This window comes from Zophobas morio, unplaced genomic scaffold (genome assembly GCF_036711695.1).
Source record: "Zophobas morio isolate AGI-343-1 ecotype UQ-CSIRO unplaced genomic scaffold, CSIRO_AGI_Zmor_V1 ptg000006l, whole genome shotgun sequence".
Lineage (NCBI taxonomy): Eukaryota > Metazoa > Arthropoda > Insecta > Coleoptera > Tenebrionidae > Zophobas > Zophobas morio.
In genome coordinates this window covers 12,565,956-12,588,884 of record NW_026972111.1, presented here as the reverse complement: position 1 = coordinate 12,588,884, position 22,929 = coordinate 12,565,956, and the positions used below count along the sequence as shown (strand labels likewise).

Below are 22,929 nucleotides of genomic sequence, written 5' to 3'. Positions count from 1 at the left end.
ACGAAGTAGAGAGGGCTCTAGGGAAAACCCCGGGGTCTGTGAGCCATGAGCGAAACGGGAAGGTCCTCTTCCGCAAGAAGGACCAGAACGCAGGCAGAGACAGCATCGATACGATCAGGAAGTGCGTTCCGCCAAGCGAAGGCGAGGACGAAAGGAGCCAACAAGAGAGCTGAGAAGGAGGCGATTTCTCTGAGGAATCAATCCCGCGCGGCAACGGAAAAGCTCCAAACGAAGAACCGGGACTTGAGAGGGCCATCTCAAAAAAAGTTCGACCCATTCCGCGCCGAACACGCCGAGGAGGTGAGACAGGGGAACAAAATGACGACAAATCCACTGGAAGCGAATCCGATGTCCCGTAGAAAAGGGTGAAGCCTCAGGGGGACCTACCACAAGGGACGACAAAAGTCGGCCGAAGAAGTGAAGGCAACACTGACGAGCACGACCGACATCGGAGCCATCGGAGGCCCATTGTCGGGACTCGTCCCAAGTAAGGACGGCTCCGTTGCTCTAGTCAGGGTGAACGAAGAGCAGAGAATGAAACTGGAAGCCCTCCTGAGGACCAGGGAAGGACTGGCCGTGAAGATGGGATCGCTTGCGATGTGTACACAGCCTTAATGGTGAGAAAAAGCATGGTCGTTAGATTGAGTGCACTTATGAGATAAAAGTAGGGGCAAAACCTTGGTGCTAGCGTTTAGTACGGAGGGCCTAAATCGAGCACGAAGAAGTTAACCCAATATACCGTATCGATAACCTGGCATAAGACCTTAATATTTAATTAAAATAACATGAGTTGTCAATCACGCGGCATCACCAGATCACAATAATGCAAACGAATATAATTGACTAGACTAGTGAGAACCTACACTTCAATGCGATGGAGTTAGCAGTTGAGTATTAGGTTGGAAGGGAAAGCTTGGCGATGCGGTGCTGAAACCCGACGAAGGACGGCTTGGAGATGCATCTGGGGTTATTTTGAGCTCATTCGGCGTATGGAAGTCACATGTCGCGACCATACTAAACTTTAGACGGACGGCCCGAATGAGTGAATCGGATTGGACTGATTTTCAGGTTGTTTTGTTCCCATTTATAGTGGTTTTGCGCGTGGGAACGGGATGAGGAACGCATCTCATAATTTTGCCATCGTCGGACCACCCGGAATGCTAGAAGAAATAGACAGTGGTCCTTGAGTAAAAATGTCGCACTTGAGTCCGTGCAACTATCCCTAAAGGTGGACAGTAAACGCTGCCCATATTTGGTAATGGAATGCCTTTGTTTATTGGAGAAGAAAAACAAATACATGAGCTCAAAGTGAATTACTATTTGATTGGGCACGAGGGTGCTGCCCATATTGGAGTACAGTTACGGGAGGGACACTTTGCGCAATAGCGCTATTTTACACTTCCCTTTCTGAAAAAAAAAAATATGAGTTTCAAAGCGCTCGTATTTTCTCGGATGACCTACAACTACACAGGTACAGAGCTTTAGTGACGAGGTCCAACAGTGGCGTGTCTTGGGAAAACAGTGACAGTATGAGAGTCAATAGAAAAACGTAGAATAAAACGGTTAGCGATTAGATTTGAGTAGGTACACTGTCGTCGAGCGTAGTAATACAATAAATGGGGTAAAAAGTTTAATGTCTTTTATTATAATAGGCATAATAATGCTAAATGATTCCTTTCTGGACGCGATGAGTCCGGCTTTGGCTAGTACGTCCCCCCAGTCTCGAGGGATGATAAGCTAGGACGTTGTGGTTTTTTCCGTGTGTTTTGGATTCTTCGTGAATGGATGCAATTCATTTTCTACATCCCCCGGGCACCATTAGTAAGTGTCGCATGATGCGGCCTGAAGGCTGGTCTAGTAGTAGTGGTGATGAATGTCCGTACTTCGTGGCCGAACGATTAGGTAGAACATGAAACAAAGGAGTAGATTAATAGCAACTAGTTAGAGGATCACGATGAGTATCTCCCACACTATCCCCTTTTATTAACTTGAGCTGCGCGAATAGCAATATGCGATGTACCGTAGTTTCATGGAACGACTCTGATTAGAGCCAATTACGTTATGCTGAAAGTATAACGAAATGGTGCATATATTCTATCCTAGTTTACATTTTTAGATTACGGAGTGTTAAAGATATACTTCAGCCCGATTTCCGCAGAGAAGTAGAGAGAGACTCGGCATCAATTGGTTCTCTTTGCCTCTTCCTTCTACTCTTTCGCCTCTAGGACTTTCCGATACGACCTACCGCCTCCAGACATCAACCGGAGGATTTACCGATTCTTCTCTAGGCATCAACCGGAGGATACTCTATTGCCGCTCTAGGCATCAAGAGACCGGAGAGTCCCCTACTACCATCGCTATGAATAAAGTAATCAACAAAATATTTTTATAATAATATTAATAGATTTATTTCCTCCGATACCACGGCCACCAATGTAGGTAAGCGAAGAAAAATGTTGCTGCCTCGGTGGGAATCGAACCACATGCCCTCCGCTTGCCGGGCAGGTACCCTGACCACTAGACCACGTGTTATTGTGCCGGCATATCTTGTTTTCGCGGGCGCTCACCACTTAAGATCCGTGACTCCGGCTTGAGAGCAACCCCGGCGCTCCAGCTCCATATTTCGTTATGTCGTTGGAGGAAATCCCGTAGAGCGCTTTCTGGCTTTTTTCGATGTTAGTGCAGGTCGTTCAGCAAACGATTTGTATAATTTATTAATTAACGAATTCTCTAGAGATGAGCGATACCGTGATTTTGCGATCACGGTGATCACGGCGACCGTTCCTTTTGAATCACGGTGATTTTAAACGGTGATTTTGTCACGGTGATCAAGGAACGGCGAGCGACGAAAGTAGCGATTTAATATTAGGATCACGGCGCCGGCGCGAACCGCGACTTTTCACGGTTCTTTCTTGTCACCGTGACGGTGATCACAGGAACGGTTTCAATATTCTCTCGCGGAGGAACGGTGATCGCAGGAACGGTGATCGTAGGAACGGTTTCAATATTCTTTCGCGGAGGAACGGTGAAACGGTGTGCCATGTGAACAGCAGAAAATTCCGATATATCGATGAATGAATAAACAGTAATTGTTGGGAACAAATAAATAACAACAAATCATATAGTAAATGTAAATTTATTGGCACATAAAAACATGCATAAAATGCATAATTAATTAAAGAAAAACTACCTCCAAATAACTAGATGTCGTCTCAGATTTTATAGCAAACTGTATGAAAAGAAAATAAAAGCAAAATTTACCATTCACTGTTTCGTATTACTGGAATCAATTTTAAAAGGGAAAATTACGGTCGCCGTTACTTGCCGATACCAGTCACGGTTACCAACAGTGACAAACCGATCACGGTGAAATAATCACCGGTAGTGAAATATCGCTCATCTCTAGAATTCTCAAAATTTAATTTAAATACGAAGCTCATATCTTAGACATATGGTGGGGCAGCGGTAATGGCTGGAGAACTTAATGGGCTTCAAGCCAAAATAAAGACAATTGCCCCTCAAGCACGCTTTTTTCATTGTTATGCTTAGATCATATAATAAATAGATACCACCATGCCGTGTTCTTTCCCTAGGACAGCCTGTGACGACATCCTCCTGTCACACATCTCTCTCGTGCATGGAGGGATTACAATGAAGCTATCCTTGCCTGATCACTATTTGAATTTTGCGCGCCTAAATTTTAGGAAGTATGTCTGAACTAACTTCGGAAGAAAGATGTTGACAGCTTGATTTTATAAATAATTCACAGTAGATAACGAAAGGAATAGTAAATTATTGGGCAGCAATTGTGATCCTTTATGACTACATCATTTAAAATAGGATCTTTGTTCTAAATTCTAAAATTGTTTTTTGTACAACAACTCGAAAGAGAGGTTAGAAGAAACATCTGTCAAAAGCGATTTGTTGCGCTGGTGCGGTACAAGGATGGAAGTGAAATAGACATATACAGATGAAATGCATATAACAAAGATGAAGATGTGGTGATCACACAAGGATAGCATTATACTACTCCCCTTGACGTAGAAAACGACAACATACACCTTCATGTCTAGTCACAGCTTTCAGTTTGAGTATTGGTATCTATTTATTATATGATCTAAGTTGTTATGCCCATAATTTAAATTTACTTTTAAGCGATGCAACCAAAAGCTGCCGGGATGTCCGTATACTTTTTCAAAATCAACGAAACGATGTAATATTTTAGATCAAGTATGTAACAAAAGAATTCCAAGTAATGTACAGACAAGATGGAATTTTACATCAACAGCTGTTCAAACAATGGTATCATTAAATGATAAATTAACTGAAGTATTTGATTTTATTATTAATAGTGATAGTTTTGCCAGAGACGGAATTAGTTTTTAATATTTTACAAAATACTTATGTTGACAGACATTTCATACGCCAAGAAAATATTTATTAATCAAGTTAATAGATATACTAATGGGATTTTAAAAAGAGGAAACACATTTTAATAAAATTTTTGGAGACCTTACGGATAATCTTGAACCACCAACAAAAAGAGCTAGATTTTATGATGAACCAAAAACTATTTATAAGGAAAAATTTGATCAAATATTACAAATTATTATTCATCAGATAAAAGTAAATTTCCTAGATATTGAAAGTTTACACTTTTTTGTGTCGCTAAATTTTGAAAAATTTCAAACTTTTGCGAAAGATTTTCCCATTCAATTACTTGGTAATCTTTGTGAACTTTACGACATTTTTGATAAGAGTAAATTAGAAAGTCAGCTGTGTGCTGTTTATAATGGTCCATCTATTCTAGGAAATTGTGCATCCTTGATAGAAACGTCAAATTTTATAGTAGTTAATGATCTTCATACATGTATAAGCGAAATGTATAAACTTTTATGTATTATTCTTACAATTCCTGTAACATCTGCTTCAGTTGAGCGAAGTTTTTCTGCCTTAAAACGTTTAAAAACATACACACGCAATACAGTCAGATTGCAAGATTTAGCAATAATTTCAATAGAAAAAGACTTTGTACGAAATTTAATTAAACCTTTCAAACAACAGTTCAAATGTGTATATCCACATAAAAACACACCATGTAGAAGAACAGGATATGAAATGGCATCAAGAATGGTATATAGAAGTAAGTTTAATTCCGCTTTAAAAAGACACATGGATATGCGACATTTCAATGAAAAGAAAAGTAAGTATGTATTATGAATGCAAAAAGTGTCCATACAAAGGTAAAACAGATTACTATTTGAAAAAACACGTCGACCTGGAACACTTGGAAGAAAAAAGTGTTAAAGTCTATGAGTATCAAGAGTGCCTATACAAAACTAAGTGGAATTATCATTTAAAACATCACATAAATTCAAAACATGAAATTAGGAAATTTTAAAAGGCATTAAAAACAAAAACATGAAGAGAATATACTTGTTATTATTGCCAAATTGGTTCAATTTCTGGACAACTATACATTGTTTTAATTAAAAACTTCCATTTAAAATCAACTGTTTTTATTTAAAAGCAAATCTTTGCTCATTGGTTCAATAATAGTTCCCATTTTCGTAGTAAGGGCCGGTTTTATTAGTTTTTTGTACGCTGTTTCTGGCATGAAAGTATTGCCTATTGGTGCCCTTATGCTAGCCTCAAAATCCTTGACAGTTTTGAAAGGAAAAGGAACCTCTGAAACCATGTCTTCTTTAACTTTGTTTTGTGCATTTTCATTTATGATCAAAAATCCTTTATTATCGTCTTTTCTGGGGATTTTCTTAGGCGCCTTCATCGTGAAACGTCGTTTCTTTCGTTTATTTACTTTAATGCCAGTTCCTCCCCATGAACCCCACCCAGGCAATGTAAGATTAATATTTTTAGGTTTATCTTTATCAGCCTCATTACTTTTATCTTTATTGAATTCGTCAACAATATCGTCGTCTTCAAAAGCTTCAGAAATTACCGCTCGTTGGTCATCTACTTCTTCAGTTGTAACAATATTGGGTATAATTAAATTAGTTGGGTGTTGGTTCGTTTTTTGTTTTTTCTTTTTTAGTGGAACTTTTTTGTCTTTTTTTAATTTCTTAACAGTTTCTTCAACATCAAAGCTTAAATCCGAAGTTACAACTTTCTGCTTTCTCTTTTTCAATAAAACACTTTTGTTGGATTCTGGTTGGTCAAATTTAGCTAAATTTGAGTCTACATTTTCGGAATTTTCTAGCCCATCTTCAGTTCTCTCTGCATCCGATTTTTGCGCTATCTTATTTTGTTCCAGCCAGTATTTTCGATATCCGGTAATAAAATCGGCAACTTCTTTTCCAGGTTTGACACCATTTAGCCACGGATTAGTTTCATCAATCCCTCTAGGGGCCTTTTCAACGTCTTCATCTTCTTCTTCTGACGAACTTCTATTTGTTTTTGACTTCTGAGTCAGTTCTCGGCTTACTGTTAACTGTTGGGCCAGATTTTGTCGACTCTATAATAATAATAATAATAATAAAAATTAATTAGAATTGTTATTTTTACGCGATAGCAGTGTTTTTATTTTCCTAGCATAAGCTTTAACAATACAAAAAACAGTTTTCCTGTTTTTGTCTGTCAATGGTTAAGCGCTAATCAAAATTTGTTTGTTCATCCACACCAACAATTTGATGACGTCATCGCAAATTTTTGCTAAACAAATCCGATTTAAATGTTGTAAAATAATATAATAAGACTTGTGTTTTATTGAAACGTTTTCTTTTACCTTATGTAAATTTACTTAAAACTCTGCAATCTTACCTCTTTGTCATATTTAGCTCTAATCTGTTGATTTCTTGCCCACTTCCCTGTACTTTTGTGTCTTAAACTAAACCTTTCCTCGATTCTCGATTTCTCAATTTCCTCTAATTTTTTGAGTGCCTCTTCTGGATTTGTTTTCAGCAGCTGCTCAAATTCCTTTAATTTCTTTCTGATTTTCTCTCGCTTCTGTATCCTGTGATACTTTTTACTCTTAATTTTATTCTGCCTCCGAGCCTCAGCCTCCTTATACCCCTGATACGCCCTCATCTTCGCCGCTTCCTTTCGCCTAGCTAACATTTCTTTCATTGTTAAAGGAAACTTCTCTTGTTCTAAATTAATATGATACTCTTCAACTGTAGGCTCATGTTTTTCCAACTCCTCTGTCAGTTTCGACTTTACTCGCCACATACTTGCAAAATTGTCAAACTCTTTCTGGTCCATCTTGACGTCATCATTCAAAGGGAACGATAAATTAGTAGAAACGCGGTTTGCAGTCACCGTCGCTTCCCACCTATCCAACTCCAACCGTGTTTTCTCATAAGCCACCGTTCTGCGAATTTTGTTTGCCTGGGGCTTTTCCAAGGGCCTGGGAAGGGTGTGTGAACCCTTATGGACCCTTTTAACATTTTCTTTTATTCGGAGTCGACTTTTCCGGTTTCGCAATGACTTGGTGAGATCGTTTATCTCGACAGAACCTTTATCACCAGCGCTGCATTTAACTAAGTTGAATTCTGATATTTGCAACGTGGGTTCTGTACGAGATGGTTTTCTAATATGTTGAGTCTTATTCAAACTAAGGACTTTTTCTACTAATTTTTCGTGCTTTTGAGCATCTTCTTCTGTGTAGAAATTTTCGTAATTTTCATTAGTATCGCTTTCCATTTTTGAAATATTTAAGAAAAAAGTAGCGGTACGTGTGGAATCACTTCGCGCGACGTTTATTTTAGGTTAGGTTCACAGAGCACACACCACAGAACATCTAACTTAAGAAATGCAAAGCCCCTTGTTATTGGCCGACAACAGAACCGACGCGCGACTGTGTTTTTATGGCAAACTAAATAAGAATGGCGCTACTTTTAAATGCTACGAGGTCATTTTATTTATTTCAACTAAAGTAATTAATTTGATTACTCTGAACAGGTAATTTTTTAATTAATGTAATTACTTTAGTAGAAATAACACAAATTTATACACAAGTATTGTTATAAATAAAAGAAAATGTTAACATTTAAATATTTTATTAGGAAACTAGCTGACCCGGTGAACTTCGTTTCACCTACAATTTAATTTTGAATCTGCAAAACCGAATACTTTGAAAACTTGCAGATGTTTTAAACATATGATAAGCATAATAAATTTTTATTCAATTATTATTATCCTCTTCAAAAAATTGATGACGTCAGCCCAAAATTTGGCAAATGAATCCTATCTAAAATGTCCAAAATAGGATAAGTCTATACTTGTGATTTGTTAGTCCATTCATATTTTTTAGATTTGCTTATATAGGGTGACTCAAAAAAATTAATGAATAGGTGAATTAATTTTATTGATTTAATCAGGAACTGCAAAACCGAATGTTCTGAAATCTTGGAGATGCTTTAATGTTATAAGCATAGTAATTTTTTGATTAAAATGTATTTGTTCATTCTCCCTAAAAAATTGATGACGTCACCTGAAAATTTTGCTGAACAAATCCTATCTGAAATGTGCAAAATAGGATGAGTTTTTACTTGTGATTTATCACTGCATTAATATTTTTTTAGTTTTGCTTAAACGGGGTGTCCCAAAACAATTAATCACTGGGTCAATTTATTTTATTGACTGAATCAAGAATTGCAAAACTGAATATTTTGAAATATTGCAGACGTTTTGAAGTTACTGTAAGCATGGTAGCTTTTCAAAATATATCTGTTTATCAAGCCCAAAAACTTGATGACGTCATCTCAAAATTTTGCCGAATAAATCTAAAATGTGCAAAATATCATCAGTATATTTTCGTAATTTATCATTGCATTCATATTTTTACTTCCCGAGCGTAAGCAAAGGAAGTATTGTAATCGAGTCCGTCGGCCGACTCTCTACTTTTACGTTTTCTCGATCTTTCACGACCCCTATCTGTCCGGCTGTCCGTCTGTCCGTTTGTCCGTCTGTCCATCTGTCCGTCTGTCCGTCCGTCTGTCCGTCCGTCTGTCCGTCCGTCCGTCCGTCAGTGTGTCTGTCTGCCGTCCCGGATTTTTATTAGACAGATAATCTCCGAAAGTACTGGACCGATTGTTGTGAAATTTTGTAGTTATATTAGAAATATCATGTAGATGGTAAAACACTAACCAAAATTTGTCCAATCATCCCCACCACTAATGTGATGACGTCACTTCAAAATTGTACATAGTAAATGGGTTTTAAATTGTATAAAATAATATAGTCCTTAACATGTAGTTTACGACTACGAATTGAGTTTTTACCCGAAACGTCCAGATTTTTGGAAAAAAAATCAAAATTATAAAACAACATTTTGCAATTTAATTTTGAATCTGCTAATCCGAATGTTTTGAAATGTCGCAGATGTTTTAAAGCTATAAAGAGCATCATAAATCTTTACTCAAAATATATCTGGTTATCCCCTCCAAAAACTTGATGACGTCAGCTCAAAAGTTTGCCAAATAAATCCTATGTAAAATGTACAAAATATGATGAGTCTCTGCTTGTGATATATTACTCCATTCATATTTTTTGGATTTGCATATACAGGGTGACTCAAAAAAATTAATGAATGCGTAAATTTATTTTACTGATTTACTCAGGAACTACAAAACCGAATGCTTTGAAATCTTGAAGGTGTTTTAAAGTTATCATAAGCATGGTAAGTTTTTGATCAAAATGTATTTGCTCATCCCCCCTAAAAAATGTATGACGTCACCACAAAATTTTGCCGAATAAATCCTATCTAAAATGTACAAAATATGGTTAGTCTCTTCTTGTCATTTATCAATCCATTCAAATTTTTTCGATTTCCATATACAGGGTGACTCAAAAAAATTAAGAAATGCGTGAATTTATTTTATTGAGTTAATCAGGAACTACAACACCGAATGCTTTGAAATCTTGCAGATATTTTAAGGTTACAAAGAGCATAATAAATGTTTAGTCAAAATATTTTTGGTTATCCTCTCCAAAAAATTGATGACGTCAGCTCGAAAGTTTGCCGAATAAATCCTATCTAAACTGTACAAAATATGATGAGTCTGTACTTGTAATTTATCACTCCATTCATATATTTTGGATTTGCATATACAGGCTGACTCAAAAAAATTAATGAATGCGTAAATTTATTTTATTGATTTACTCAGGAACTACAAAACCGAATGCTTTGAAATCTTGAAGATGTTTTAAAGTTATCATAAGCATGGTAAGTTTTTGATCAAAATGTATTTGCTCATCCCCCCTAAAAAATTTATGACGTCACCACAAAATTTTGCCAAATAAATCCTATCTAAAATGTACAAAATATGATGAGTCTTTTCTTGTGATTTATCATTCCATTCATAGTTTTTGGAGTTGCACATACAGGGTGACCCAAAAAAATTAATGAATGGGTAAATGTACATTATTGATTTAATCAGGAACTCCAGAACCGAATGTTTTGAAATCTTGCAAATGTTTTAAGGTTATAAAGAGCATAATAAATTTTTTAGGCAAAATATATTTGGTTATCTTCTACAAAAAACTGATGACGTCAGCTCAAAAGTTTGCCGAATAAATCCTATCTAGAATATACAAAATATGATGAGTCTGTACTTGTAATTTATCATTCCATTCATATTTTTTTAATTTGCATATACCGTGTGACTCAAAAAAAAAATAATGAAATCTACTGCGAAAAAAACATAATAGACATGCAGTCACGTTTCCGACAGCAAGGGAAGTACTGTCTAAACTCTTTAGACCATTTTTTGATTTGCTTTTACAGTGACTCAAAAAATATATGGATCAGTCAATTTATTTTAGTGAATAACTCAAGAGTTGCAGAAATAAATACTTTGAGAACTTGCAGACGTTTTAAAGTAATTGTAAGCATGGTAAATTGTTAAGAATATTTATTTATTCCACCCAAAATATTGATGGAATGGCTCACTCGATTTTCGCAGATAATTTTGGAGATACAATACAGTTATTTTTAGTATTAGTTACACTGCACCAATCCAAGGTGATATACGTGTTGTTCGTAAATGTTGATTAGGTCATCACAAAATTGTGTGAAGAAAAGACTCAACTCGAAAATGCTGAATATGTTACATTATACTTTTGGTGCGAAGGAAGTTCTATCGAAAAAACGTTCGATCAGTTGTTTGACAATGGTTGATATAAATAAAACTCAGTAGATACTCATACTCGAAATACGAAGTATCTACTCGAATATCAAATCAAAATATTTCTAGTTTTTCTAGATGATGCAAATAGGTAACACTTGATGCTCAAGTAGCATCTCGATACAACAAAAAAGAAAAACACTGACAGTGTTCAACCATCAAGGCAAAAATCGGGTCACCAAAGTCAGTATGGGGTAGACACCTTGAGATGGGAATCTCTATGGCCAGTGTTAGAAAAAACGTACTGCACAATTTATGCATAAATAAAAGTTAATTACCTGAAAAGTTTTCGATATTCCCGCTGCTAATATGTTTTTCAAACTGAATGCACCTTTTGACGACGCTCCACGTTCATGAAAGTATCCATGTTTAGTCAAAATTCACTTTTACAACGATCCTACTCGCTTTCTAAGCTGCTTTACAGACAGTTCAGTCATTTGCCACGCCGATTCTCATTTTTAGATTATATGCTCACAAAACGCGTAGGTAGATGTTCAATTTGTGTCCGGGGAGTGTAACGGATTTTTATTTAATTTTGAATTGATTTGCATTCGAAGTGGTGGCGCATCTATCACGCGTAGTGTTGGTGTGAGCTACGGGAAAAAACGGGGAGAAAAAAGGAGATAAGAACGGAGGAGATAGCGGGGCGGGAGCGAGTGAGGAGCTCGGGAGGAAGACAATCAAGTTCAGGGGCTTTTCAAGGAAGATTTTCGGGAAGAGACGGGACCTGAGAACCGAAGGAAGAGTCAGGAGCCTCCGCCGCCTACGCTGAGGAGAGAAGAGGTGCCCTTCCGCATATTTTAACAGTGATTGGCTTATCGTATGTAATATCTTTAATAATATCATTTGTCGTAAACGTAGTTTTATTGGGCTCGGGTTGAAACCCACTTCGTGAGGTAACAATACAGTAGCATTTATTTGAAATCCTGTAAGTAGGTTACATAAGTTTTGGCGCCCAACGTGGGGCTCGAACCCACGACCCTGAGATTAAGAGTCTCATGCTCTACCGACTGAGCTAGCCGGGCCAATGGCACCATTTGATTCCATTTATTCATTTTAGAATTCATCTAATGTAACAAAATCGTATCACTATCAGAATTGTTAATATGAAATGGAATCAAATGGTGCCATTGGAAAATCTCTTGTAAATATATTTATACACGCCAGAGGGGGCAAAATTCACCGTAGTAACTGATCATCACAGTCTCCTGTGGCTTAACAACTTAAAGGATCCCAGTGGTAGATTGGCAAGGTGGGCAGTGAAGCTGCAACAGTTTGAGTTTGTTTTAGAACACCGAAAGGGTTTTATGAACGTGGTGCCGGATGCCTTAAGTCGAGCGCCACTGCCAGAAGTTGCTGTAATTCAGGTGAGGCCGGGAAACACAGATAAGTGGTACCATAGCATGCTTAAAAGTCTTGAGGAACGTCCAAACGATTATCCGGATTATTTAGTTAAGGATGGTGTCCTATATAAACATGCGAGGCCTCGGTATCGAGTGTGGCGGCACCGTCGGGTCTTGGGCTATTTTGCTTATTTATATTTAGTGTCCGAGTTTTGTGCCGAGGGCCGTCACAAAAGAGTGCCCCTTAGGTCCTGGCCCGTGAGGGCCGATTCGGGGGATGAGAAGGGCAAATGAGACACAGTCTCGCTCCATAGGTTATCTATTGTAACTTGGTAACACAGTTTTGACGAGCTAACAATGATCAGAGGGTTACATACTCTAGCCAGGAAAAGGGGTGATTACGATTAGAGTAATAGGAACATTAACTGTGCATCTTACGTTAATATATACATATGGAGACCAGGGCGGTGAACCCTGGTATCTGGTTAAGATTACTGAATAAACGCATATCAAGCAGTAAGCGACGGAATCTTATCTATAAGAGTATAAATTTATGCCTTCGTTACGGAAGACCATAGAAACGTATTACATATGAACATTAAACTAGCCTATAACATTTAACTGAGGGTTGCTGGGGGGGTTGCGACTGATCGTGGTAGGGTCACGCGTGCCTGGAAGGGTAGCGGGTCTCGCTTTTGGTTACTCCAGGCGCTCGTGGTGTATGGGCGAGCCCGAGGTTGGCACCCGGGCCTTGAGGACGTAGAACTGTCCGTTTATCAAATTGAGGGCGGTGACAAGGTACACCGTAGGGCAAAAACGGGGGGCACGAACCCTTGCTGTTTGGCATGGAGGGCCCACATCAAGCCGGAAAAAGCTGATCCGATACGGTGGATCATTGACTTGTCGAACCAGATTCATACCGCGGGCCTGTTGAGTCACCGTCGAATCGCCGGTAAGCGCCGATAAGGCGGCCTTCGCAAGGGCAGAACCGCATAAGTAGGTCAGTGGGACTTACATGTCAGCAGTTCAGCGATTGTATGGAAAAGTCGGAGGGGGGAACCTCGGCGAAGCGCCACTGTCACTCAATGGAGAAGGTCGTGTTGGAAGCTGTCCTTCCGTACTTGGCACTAGCACAGCGGCCGGAAGTTGGGTATCACGATTAGACTAGGAAGCAGGCCCATCCGCACGCGAGACTGAATCGGAATCGAATTGCCTTCTAATTCTAATCCGGTTGTTTTTATAGGGTTCTCGAGCGTGAGAATATCGAAGATAATGTAGCAAAAAAAATCTATTTCTCGCAATTCCGTCACCGGAAACGGCGGCAAGTGTTTTTATCAGTGCATTTCCCATAATTAATTGGCATCGGACCACCCAGAATGATAACGCATTCGTCAGACTTATTGGCCTTGATCTCAAGTGTTTGTATTGACCCCAAGTTTCCCATGCGAATGTGCATATTAGTTGCAACTGGATTGATTTGATTGGACGTGACGATGTTCTCCATATTTGGGCATGGAATGCATTTTGCTGATTATTCCTGGAATGAAGTGTGACTGTGTGGGGCCATGGGAGGCGATCGCTTGCCTTGAAGATTATGTTAATTGACAATACTGGGAAGTTCGGACTTTTGGTTCCCCTGATAATGAAGAGTAGGCTCGTTATGAAAAAATACTGTGTGCCACAGTAGGGCTAATTTAAGGGTTGAAATTCCGGTTCACCACAACACTCCCCGCTTTAAGATGAAAATATGAGCCTCAAGGTGCTCGTATTTTCTCACAAGACTTATGACTACGTACAGAACTATGGTAACACGGTCCAGCAGTGAGGGTACTATTTTTGAAAGGTTTATTAAGGTGTGAAAGTTAACATACGTATCCTCGCTACTAGCTTACAAGTTTGGTTGCCGGGAATGCTCAGCTAGTCCCTTTTGGGCACTGGGTCTTCGGGGTTGGTAAATCTGCTTTCCTTCATCATTACGAAGCAGTGAGTGTTCCTTCTCGACGTGGTTTTCTTCGTCCGTGGATGAATCTAACTCAGTTTCGATAATCGTGGCTAACCGATTGGAGATGTTTTGATACAGCACTGCACCTCGCGCACTACACTGAATTGGTGATGGTTTAGCTGAGACAGCACGAGAAATACTGCGGGAAGTCTCCCGGGTGGTTGGGTTGTGACTGCGTTCATGAGCTGGTGCTGCCTGAGGGTCGGGTGGTGACGTTGAGGGGCCATCTGGCAAGGTTGCAGGTTGCGAACCCAGAAATGAGACAGGTCTGGGAGGCTGTGCTGGGATGTCATAGCCGTGGGGATCATGCCAAGAGGCTGGCCTTGATACGGAGTTGCGTCCGGGGAAGCCCCATGTGAACCCGAGGTATGTCGGAGTGGGTGGACGGCTCGTGTTGGTGGTAGCCGCCCGTGGACGCCAACTGGCACTCCGAGCTCGAATGATGAGATAAAACATGAAACAAAGGAGTAGATTAATGGCGATTAACTCCAGGATCACGATGAGTATTTCCCACACCGCCCCCTCTACGGGGGTGGAATTGGCTGTATTGCAACGTGCGGTGTACTGTAGTTCCGTGGATCGACTTTGGTTTGGTCCCGGAACATTGCCGTGCTGTAGGTACAGGGAAATGGTATCCCCACACTGAGTGGATAAGAGGTAGAAGTTGTCCCTTGTGCTAATGTGGCCATTGGTTCGGTTATTGCCCGTTTTCCAGAAGAGGTGAACTTCTTCGGTGGCAGTCTCCGGAGATTCCCATGTGACGTTTGTGACGTCCAATCGTCCCTTGGCGGGACCTGGGGTGAGACTCCATTGTCGTTGATATTGTGACATGGTGTACAAACTACGTAAGACCTGCCGCGGTTAGCTTTTCCGCCTGACCACAAATCTCCACTGCCCACGTTACGCATGCGTTCTGCCCTTATATAAGTGATTACAGTATGAAATGCTATAATAGATTAGGGATGATAGTGATATTGGTCGCGGAGTTCTGGCAATCGTAGGCTATCAGCCGGTTTGTAAGGTGCCAAAGGAGGGGTAAAAGTACCAACCTCATGATGGTTTGATCTGTAAACAGATAGTCTGTATTATCCTTCGTCTGTGATTGTTTTCTTATCCTATCTTAATGCTAATAATCTATCCTATGGAGCGAAATTTTTGTATGCTTCTGAGTTCTATTCTAAGTGGTTATTCTTAATTGTAGGCTAAATATGTTTGCGGAGAACCCAGGGGTATTCTGGAACGTCTCCCTTGCTACGAGTCTGGTACGGGTGATTGGGTTCCGGTTCTTGTTGAAGCGGAAGGTATTCATCTTGGTGTTGGATAGGGTCGGCTTCGTCTATCACTGGTAGTGATCTTGTTCAATTCTCTGTAATCGATACACAGTCGGAATTCAGGTTCCTCGCCTGGAATGGGTTTTTTCTCTATTAAGAGTGCAGGGGCACTCCATGGAGATTGGCTTTCTCTAATGATATCATTATCGAGGATTTCTCTTCGATGGTAGGGTACTCGGTAGGGTCTTTTGGTAATGGGTTTCACCGTTTCGATGATTATACGGTGCTTGACTCGACTTGTACATGTTAAGTGTTGGTCTGGTTTTCGGAAAATGTCGATGAATTCTGCTATTAATTTTTCAAGGGCTTTTTGATGGAAATTATTTTCCTTGGGGTAGTTTAATTTTTGATACAATTCCTCTATCTCTTGTTGCTTTTCTTCTTCTGTCAGTACAGTATTTATAGAAGCGTCTTCAACTTTAGGTTCGTTCTCTACCATGGCTTCAACACACGATCCCATGATTTTGTTTTTGGGTAGCTTTGTGCTTATGTTCAGAAAATTGACTATACGAATCGGGAGGTATTTTTGAGTTGCGCAGAGCACTCGGGCGACTAGTACGCCGGGCATTTGGGTATTGCGTGGTTCTATAATGATAAATGGCGAGTTGGCCTGACCCGTCATAATACCACAACAGATCGTCTGGCTTTTTGGTTGGAGTTCGATATCGTGAGCCAAACGAACTATATTTGAGTTGGCTTCTTTCTGAGTTGCCACACCCTGTTTCCTGTGAGATTTCTGCTCAATGTCTCTCAACTCCGGTTCGGTATAGTGTTTTGCCTCCGGAGGCTTTAATACAATTTCAGTTTCTTCATTACTCATATCTTTCTTTTTCATCGTAACTTCGTTATCTGTTATGTTAACTTCAGTATTGCTATTCTTAACTTCATTACATTTTACATTCTCACTATATCGGTTGCTATCAGCGTGTTGTTTAACTTTTGTGTTTTCTTTCTCTCCGACGTCGGTAAGTGGGTTTAGATTATCATTTTTGTTGCCTATTTCGCTAGTACAATTTCGCTGCCCTTTTGGCAATGCGGTACACGTGCAAAAATACTCTGCAGAGTTATCAGTAATTGTTCTAATGCTCATACTACTATAATTCTCTTGGTTATTCACTATTCCTTGTTCTACTTTGTCATTGCTTCTCTGTTGTATATTGTCATGGGTTTGATCCCTGTATTGAGCCTTGTGGTGATTATTGTTCCTGAAGTTGTCATGTTCGTTATCTATGGCTGCGGTTAATGGTAGATGGCAACCTTGGATTTGTATGGTTTTAGCTGCCCAGCAAATTCGAACCCTAAGTTTACTGAGAAAATCCAGCCCTACGAGTATGTCTCCCTTGAATTTGATGTCATCGTAAACGATTATAAAATCATGTACAATTTCCGTTTCCTTGCTGAGTTGTAATGGTACTTGAATGATTCCTTCATATGGTATGGGTCTGCCTTGTACGTCGCGTATTACGAGAGCTATGCGTTGGATGACGGGTTTATCCAGGAGGTCAATGGCTTCTCGTTTGATTAGTGATAAATCTGCTCCCGTGTCGACAAGGACCACTAATTGGTGTGAATTCCCTGTCACACAGAACCTATTGAGTTCGCTTATGTTTAGACGTATATAGCAGACCTGGCGCCTTGGAGTTTGGTAGGCTAATGTTGGTTGGGATTTGGGTGGGTTCCCTGGCGGACCGTAACCTTCCCCACGGGTTCGGTCCTCGAAGAGTTTAAAGGACGATTTCTTTCCTGATTCCTGGATGCGAAAAATGAGCGACTATTGTTCTGTCCTTGTCTACTGCATCCTTGGGCGTGCGTGCAACACGGCGGGTTTTGATATTGTTGTTGTCGTTGTCGACATTCTCTTTGAATATGTCCTTGTCTGCCGCATCGATAGCAGGTGATGTTCGACTTATCGTAAGAGGTCCTGTTCCTTCCCCACTCTGGCCTGGCATTTGTGTTTGCTGGGGTTCCTGATCCTCGGTGGGGTTGGTTTGTCCCTAGCCAGTGAGGAGGTCGGCCGTCCGGTCCGCGGACTCGGTTGTAATTTGCCTTCCACTGATCATTTGGCCTTTCTCTCTCTCCTGACCCTTGGTGGTATGGTTTTTCAGTCTCTTCATCCACCGCTGTAGATGTGGCTGCTGGTAAATTGACTTCGATCTTTCTTTGATAGGTGCCCTTTCCGGTGCGTTTCTCGATGAACTCTTCTCTGATTGCTAGGGCGACTGCATTTTCAAAAGTGGCCGGTTGTGCCGACATGACTCGCTGTCCAATGGGCATCAATAGGCCTTCCATGAATTGTTCCAAACATTCCTCCTTTAGATGTTCTTTTCTCCATCTATCCTTATCACCGTCACCAGTTTTCTGATAAGTGGTTGCTGCCAGTACCTGAAGCCTTTCACTGAAGTCAGTGACTGACTCGCCAACGCGTTGCTTGCATGTCCTGAATTGAAGTGTGGCCTCGGTTGTGAATACAGGCCGTTCGTATCTTTTCTTTAATTCTGCCGACCACTCTTCCCAAGTGTCGGTGTCTCGTAATTTGTCATTCCATTCCAGTAAGCGACGAGCGTCTCCAGTCAGTTTTAGCTTGGCCACCTGTACCTTTTGTTTGTCATTCCAGCCTATCAGTTGACCGTAGTCCTCGATGTATCCCAGAAAGACTCGCACTGACCCTTCCCCTGAAAAGCTTGGAATTGATTCCAAGGTTACCGTTGGTGCCTCTGGTCGAGGAGGGTCGGTACCGTTTGTCATTATGAATTCTTTCGTTGGTGTTGGTGTTGGGTTATTTCTCCCACAGTTTTGTTTGTTTAAGTTATAGATCTTTTATCGAGTTATGATTTCTTTTTGAATTCGTAGTCTGAAAATAAGTTTCCAGAGTTATCACTCCTATCAGCTCCTGTGGTTGGTTCGTTTATGCGCTTCGGTGGTTAGTATTAGTGGTACTTGGAACGCGGGTATTCGCGAGATTCCTTTGTTGCTGATTGTCATTGAGGTGCCCCGATGGTTACCGATTGTCAACAACCCCTTGGCTATTACTTCCTTTTGGATTATTGATCAATAAGGCACTAGCTTAATGTTCACAATTGATTAATCATTAATAATATTTACAAGTATGAACGTCACTTGGACTTGCAAGAAACGAGTCGCGATTGCGTGGTGTTTCTTGAATAATTTAAAAAGAATTTAGAGTTTCTGGTTTGTTAGTGGGAACCCACAGTTCTTAAGGTGTAGGAAAATATTCATGGGCGCGCAAGTCATTAAGGGTGGCCTTGAGAAATTTTGTTAATAACTTGTTAAAAGGACACGAAAGTCCTTAAGGGTAGTTTTGTATAGGAATTATTGTTGTTAAATTGTCAACGAAACATAGTTGCTTGATAAAAAGAAATCACTGTTGAGTGGTTACGAGAATTGCAAGTGCGTAATGGTAACTGGTTAAAATTATCCTTGTGGCTAACTTGTTAATGAAAACGCGTGTTCTTGATGGTGGTTTTATAAAAAAATACTTGTAGGCAACTATTAAGGTAAACGCAAGCCTTTTGTTTTAGAAAAAGATTTATTGGGTACGGTGGTTAGGCAGTTTTGAATACACTAGTGAAGCTACTGTTATTTAATTGCAATTAACGGGTGGTAGCATATGTTTAACGACTGGTATGGGAATATTGCGCAGGTGTTTCCTAAGTTGATAGATAACATGATCAGCTTTACGTGTTTTATTTTTCTTATTAATCAGTGTTTTTAATAATTTCGTATTTTTTTTTTTTTGTAATTAGTTTTTACGAAATGTTTATTTAAATAAATTTTGAAAAAATGTCTGTTTTTCGTTCTCATCTACTTCTTATCAGCCTATTTCTAAGGTTTTATTAGCGAGAAAGCTGAATTCAGTTTAATTGGTTGCCTAACCTTCGACCTCATATTGTGATAATTAATTTTTGTTTCTACGAGCAGCGCCTCCTGCGATTTTCTCAAGCAACATTTCCTGTCGGTAAAAGCGTCGCTGATTCCCGGGATTAAAATCGCGCCCTTAATGATGTATTTCTGTTTATTACTGGTTTGGTGCTACTGACTGACAATGATAATGCCTAATGAACTATCTAAAACTATGGTGAATACATTAATAGGTATAGACGTCTTATCCCCCTGTTTGTGAGACTAGCTAATTCTATTTAAAAAGTTGGGTGCGAATAAAGTTAATGTTACATAAGATTATATCTACGGGTGGCTAAAATTTTTCTTTGGGACGTAAATTTTTGCTTAAAACTTTGCACGATGCTGCTCACGTGCCATGAAGATTTTTTTTTCTTTTTACGGAACAGCACAGCTGCGCCTGATAATCTGTGTTTAATTATTATTAATTTAAAATTTTTCCCTAAAATTTATTTTATATTTCGGCCGAATGAGAATGCCAAGAGTTTGCGCTAATTATTTCTTATGACCTCCGCGAGTTGGAAAAATTTGATGTAAAAAAAAAATTCCTGGTTCAATTTTGCAACTATACGTAATATGAAAGACGCGTACGTTTTTAATGCAATTCAGTGTGGTTTTATAAGCCAATTATACCCAAATCAGTCTTTTATTCATGATGGTATTTTAATTTCAAGACAAAGAGTGAGAGAGATGTGTTTGTTTTCCTGAGTGAATTTCCCTCGTGCACTTTTATCGCGCTCATAGCGGATTTATTGCAGCTGGGTGATGATCTCATTTGCTTACAAAACGCCGTCGATCGGGCCAATTAATTATTATCGCCGGATGTATTCTAAACAAGTTATTCTTTGACAGTGCCAATCGTACGAAAGCGTTAATTAATTATTTCCGCGAGGTTCCTGCTTACTCTAAGAAATTGTTAGATGAATATTGGAGTTTTCCTAATTTTATTTAGTATTAAGAATTTAATTTGGGGAATGCCTAAATTGTGAATTTTCCTCTAGTGATAGTGCTTTGAATTTTGTTCTGATACATTTTTACGGATTTCTTGAGTTGCGCAGCTTTATTCCGATCTTTCCAAAAGACAATTCTGAATTTTACCACGTACCGGAATGTTTCTGATTTTATGGAGTTTAAAATTATTCCTTATTTTCCCGAATAAATTTAATATTACTCCCGAAAAATTTACAGCTTGTTGCCGAAATTTAAAAATTGAGATCCTGTTCCCGAAATTTAGCAAAATTGAGATCCTGTCCCCGAAATTTAGAAAAATTGAAATCCTGTTCCCGAAATTTAGAAAAATTGAGATCCTGTCCCCGAAATTTAGAAAAATTGAGATCCTGTCCCCGAAATTTAGAAAAATTGAAATCCTGTTCCCGAAATTTAGAAAAATTGAAATCCTGTCCCCGAAATTTAGAAAAATTGGATCCTGTCCCCGAAATTTAGAAAAATTGAAATCCTGTTCCCGAAATTTAGAAAAATTGGATCCTGTCCCCGAAATTTAGAAAAATTGAGATCCTGTTCGCAGCGCCATTTTTGTGGCGGCACCGTCGGGTCTTGGGCTATTTTGCTTATTTATATTTAGTGTCCGAGTTTTGTGCCGAGGGCCGTCACAAAAGAGTGCCCCTTAGGTCCTGGCCCGTGAGGGCCGATTCGGGGGATGAGAAGGGCAAATGAGACACAGTCTCGCTCCATAGGTTATCTATTGTAACTTGGTAACACAGTTTTGACGAGCTAACAATGATCAGAGGGTTACATACTCTAGCCAGGAAAAGGGGTGATTACGATTAGAGTAATAGGAACATTAACTGTGCATCTTACGTTAATATATACATATGGAGACCAGGGCGGTGAACCCTGGTATCTGGTTAAGATTACTGAATAAACGCATATCAAGCAGTAAGCGACGGAATCTTATCTATAAGAGTATAAATTTATGCCTTCGTTACGGAAGACCATAGAAACGTATTACATATGAACATTAAACTAGCCTATAACATTTAACTGAGGGTTGCTGGGGGGGTTGCGACTGATCGTGGTAGGGTCACGCGTGCCTGGAAGGGTAGCGGGTCTCGCTTTTGGTTACTCCAGGCGCTCGTGGTGTATGGGCGAGCCCGAGGTTGGCACCCGGGCCTTGAGGACGTAGAACTGTCCGTTTATCAAATTGAGGGCGGTGACAAGGTACACCGTAGGGCAAAAACGGGGGGCACGAACCCTTGCTGTTTGGCATGGAGGGCCCACATCAAGCCGGAAAAAGCTGATCCGATACGGTGGATCATTGACTTGTCGAACCAGATTCATACCGCGGGCCTGTTGAGTCACCGTCGAATCGCCGGTAAGCGCCGATAAGGCGGCCTTCGCAAGGGCAGAACCGCATAAGTAGGTCAGTGGGACTTACATGTCAGCAGTTCAGCGATTGTATGGAAAAGTCGGAGGGGGGAACCTCGGCGAAGCGCCACTGTCACTCAATGGAGAAGGTCGTGTTGGAAGCTGTCCTTCCGTACTTGGCACTAGCACAGCGGCCGGAAGTTGGGTATCACGATTAGACTAGGAAGCAGGCCCATCCGCACGCGAGACTGAATCGGAATCGAATTGCCTTCTAATTCTAATCCGGTTGTTTTTATAGGGTTCTCGAGCGTGAGAATATCGAAGATAATGTAGCAAAAAAAATCTATTTCTCGCAATTCCGTCACCGGAAACGGCGGCAAGTGTTTTTATCAGTGCATTTCCCATAATTAATTGGCATCGGACCACCCAGAATGATAACGCATTCGTCAGACTTATTGGCCTTGATCTCAAGTGTTTGTATTGACCCCAAGTTTCCCATGCGAATGTGCATATTAGTTGCAACTGGATTGATTTGATTGGACGTGACGATGTTCTCCATATTTGGGCATGGAATGCATTTTGCTGATTATTCCTGGAATGAAGTGTGACTGTGTGGGGCCATGGGAGGCGATCGCTTGCCTTGAAGATTATGTTAATTGACAATACTGGGAAGTTCGGACTTTTGGTTCCCCTGATGATGAAGAGTAGGCTCGTTATGAAAAAATACTGTGTGCCACAGTAGGGCTAATTTAAGGGTTGAAATTCCGGTTCACCACACGAGTCCCAAATATCCTTCCAAGTTGGCGAATAGTAGTACCCAAATCACAACGGCGGGAAGTGCTTCGTGAAAGCCACGACTCTCCTCT

At 40.0% G+C, this 22,929-nt stretch overlaps 1 protein-coding gene, 1 long non-coding RNA gene and 1 other non-coding gene across 3 annotated transcripts in view; all 3 read right to left on the bottom strand.

The window, feature by feature from the left end:
- Positions 1 to 1,682: 1,682 nt before the first annotated feature.
- The window catches only part of LOC135123118 (uncharacterized), a 165,026-nt gene continuing 143,779 nt past the window's right edge, over positions 1,683 to 22,929 (bottom strand). Inside the window, exon 3 of the long non-coding RNA XR_010279546.1 lies at positions 1,683 to 1,882. This is a non-coding gene — a long non-coding RNA (uncharacterized LOC135123118). The remainder of the gene's footprint in view (positions 1,883 to 22,929) is intronic.
- LOC135123117 (U3 small nucleolar RNA-associated protein 14 homolog A-like) lies at positions 5,477 to 7,718 on the bottom strand. The gene is made up of 2 exons (XM_064047630.1): positions 6,778 to 7,718; positions 5,477 to 6,472 (listed from the first exon to the last, which is right to left on the bottom strand). The coding sequence occupies exons 1-2, from the start codon at positions 7,657 to 7,659 to the stop codon at positions 5,510 to 5,512; spliced, it is 1,845 nt and encodes a 614-aa protein (XP_063903700.1). The 5' UTR covers positions 7,660 to 7,718; the 3' UTR covers positions 5,477 to 5,509.
- On the bottom strand, positions 12,097 to 12,169 carry Trnak-cuu (transfer RNA lysine (anticodon CUU)). Its single transcript has one exon. It is a non-coding gene; the product is annotated as a tRNA-Lys (tRNA).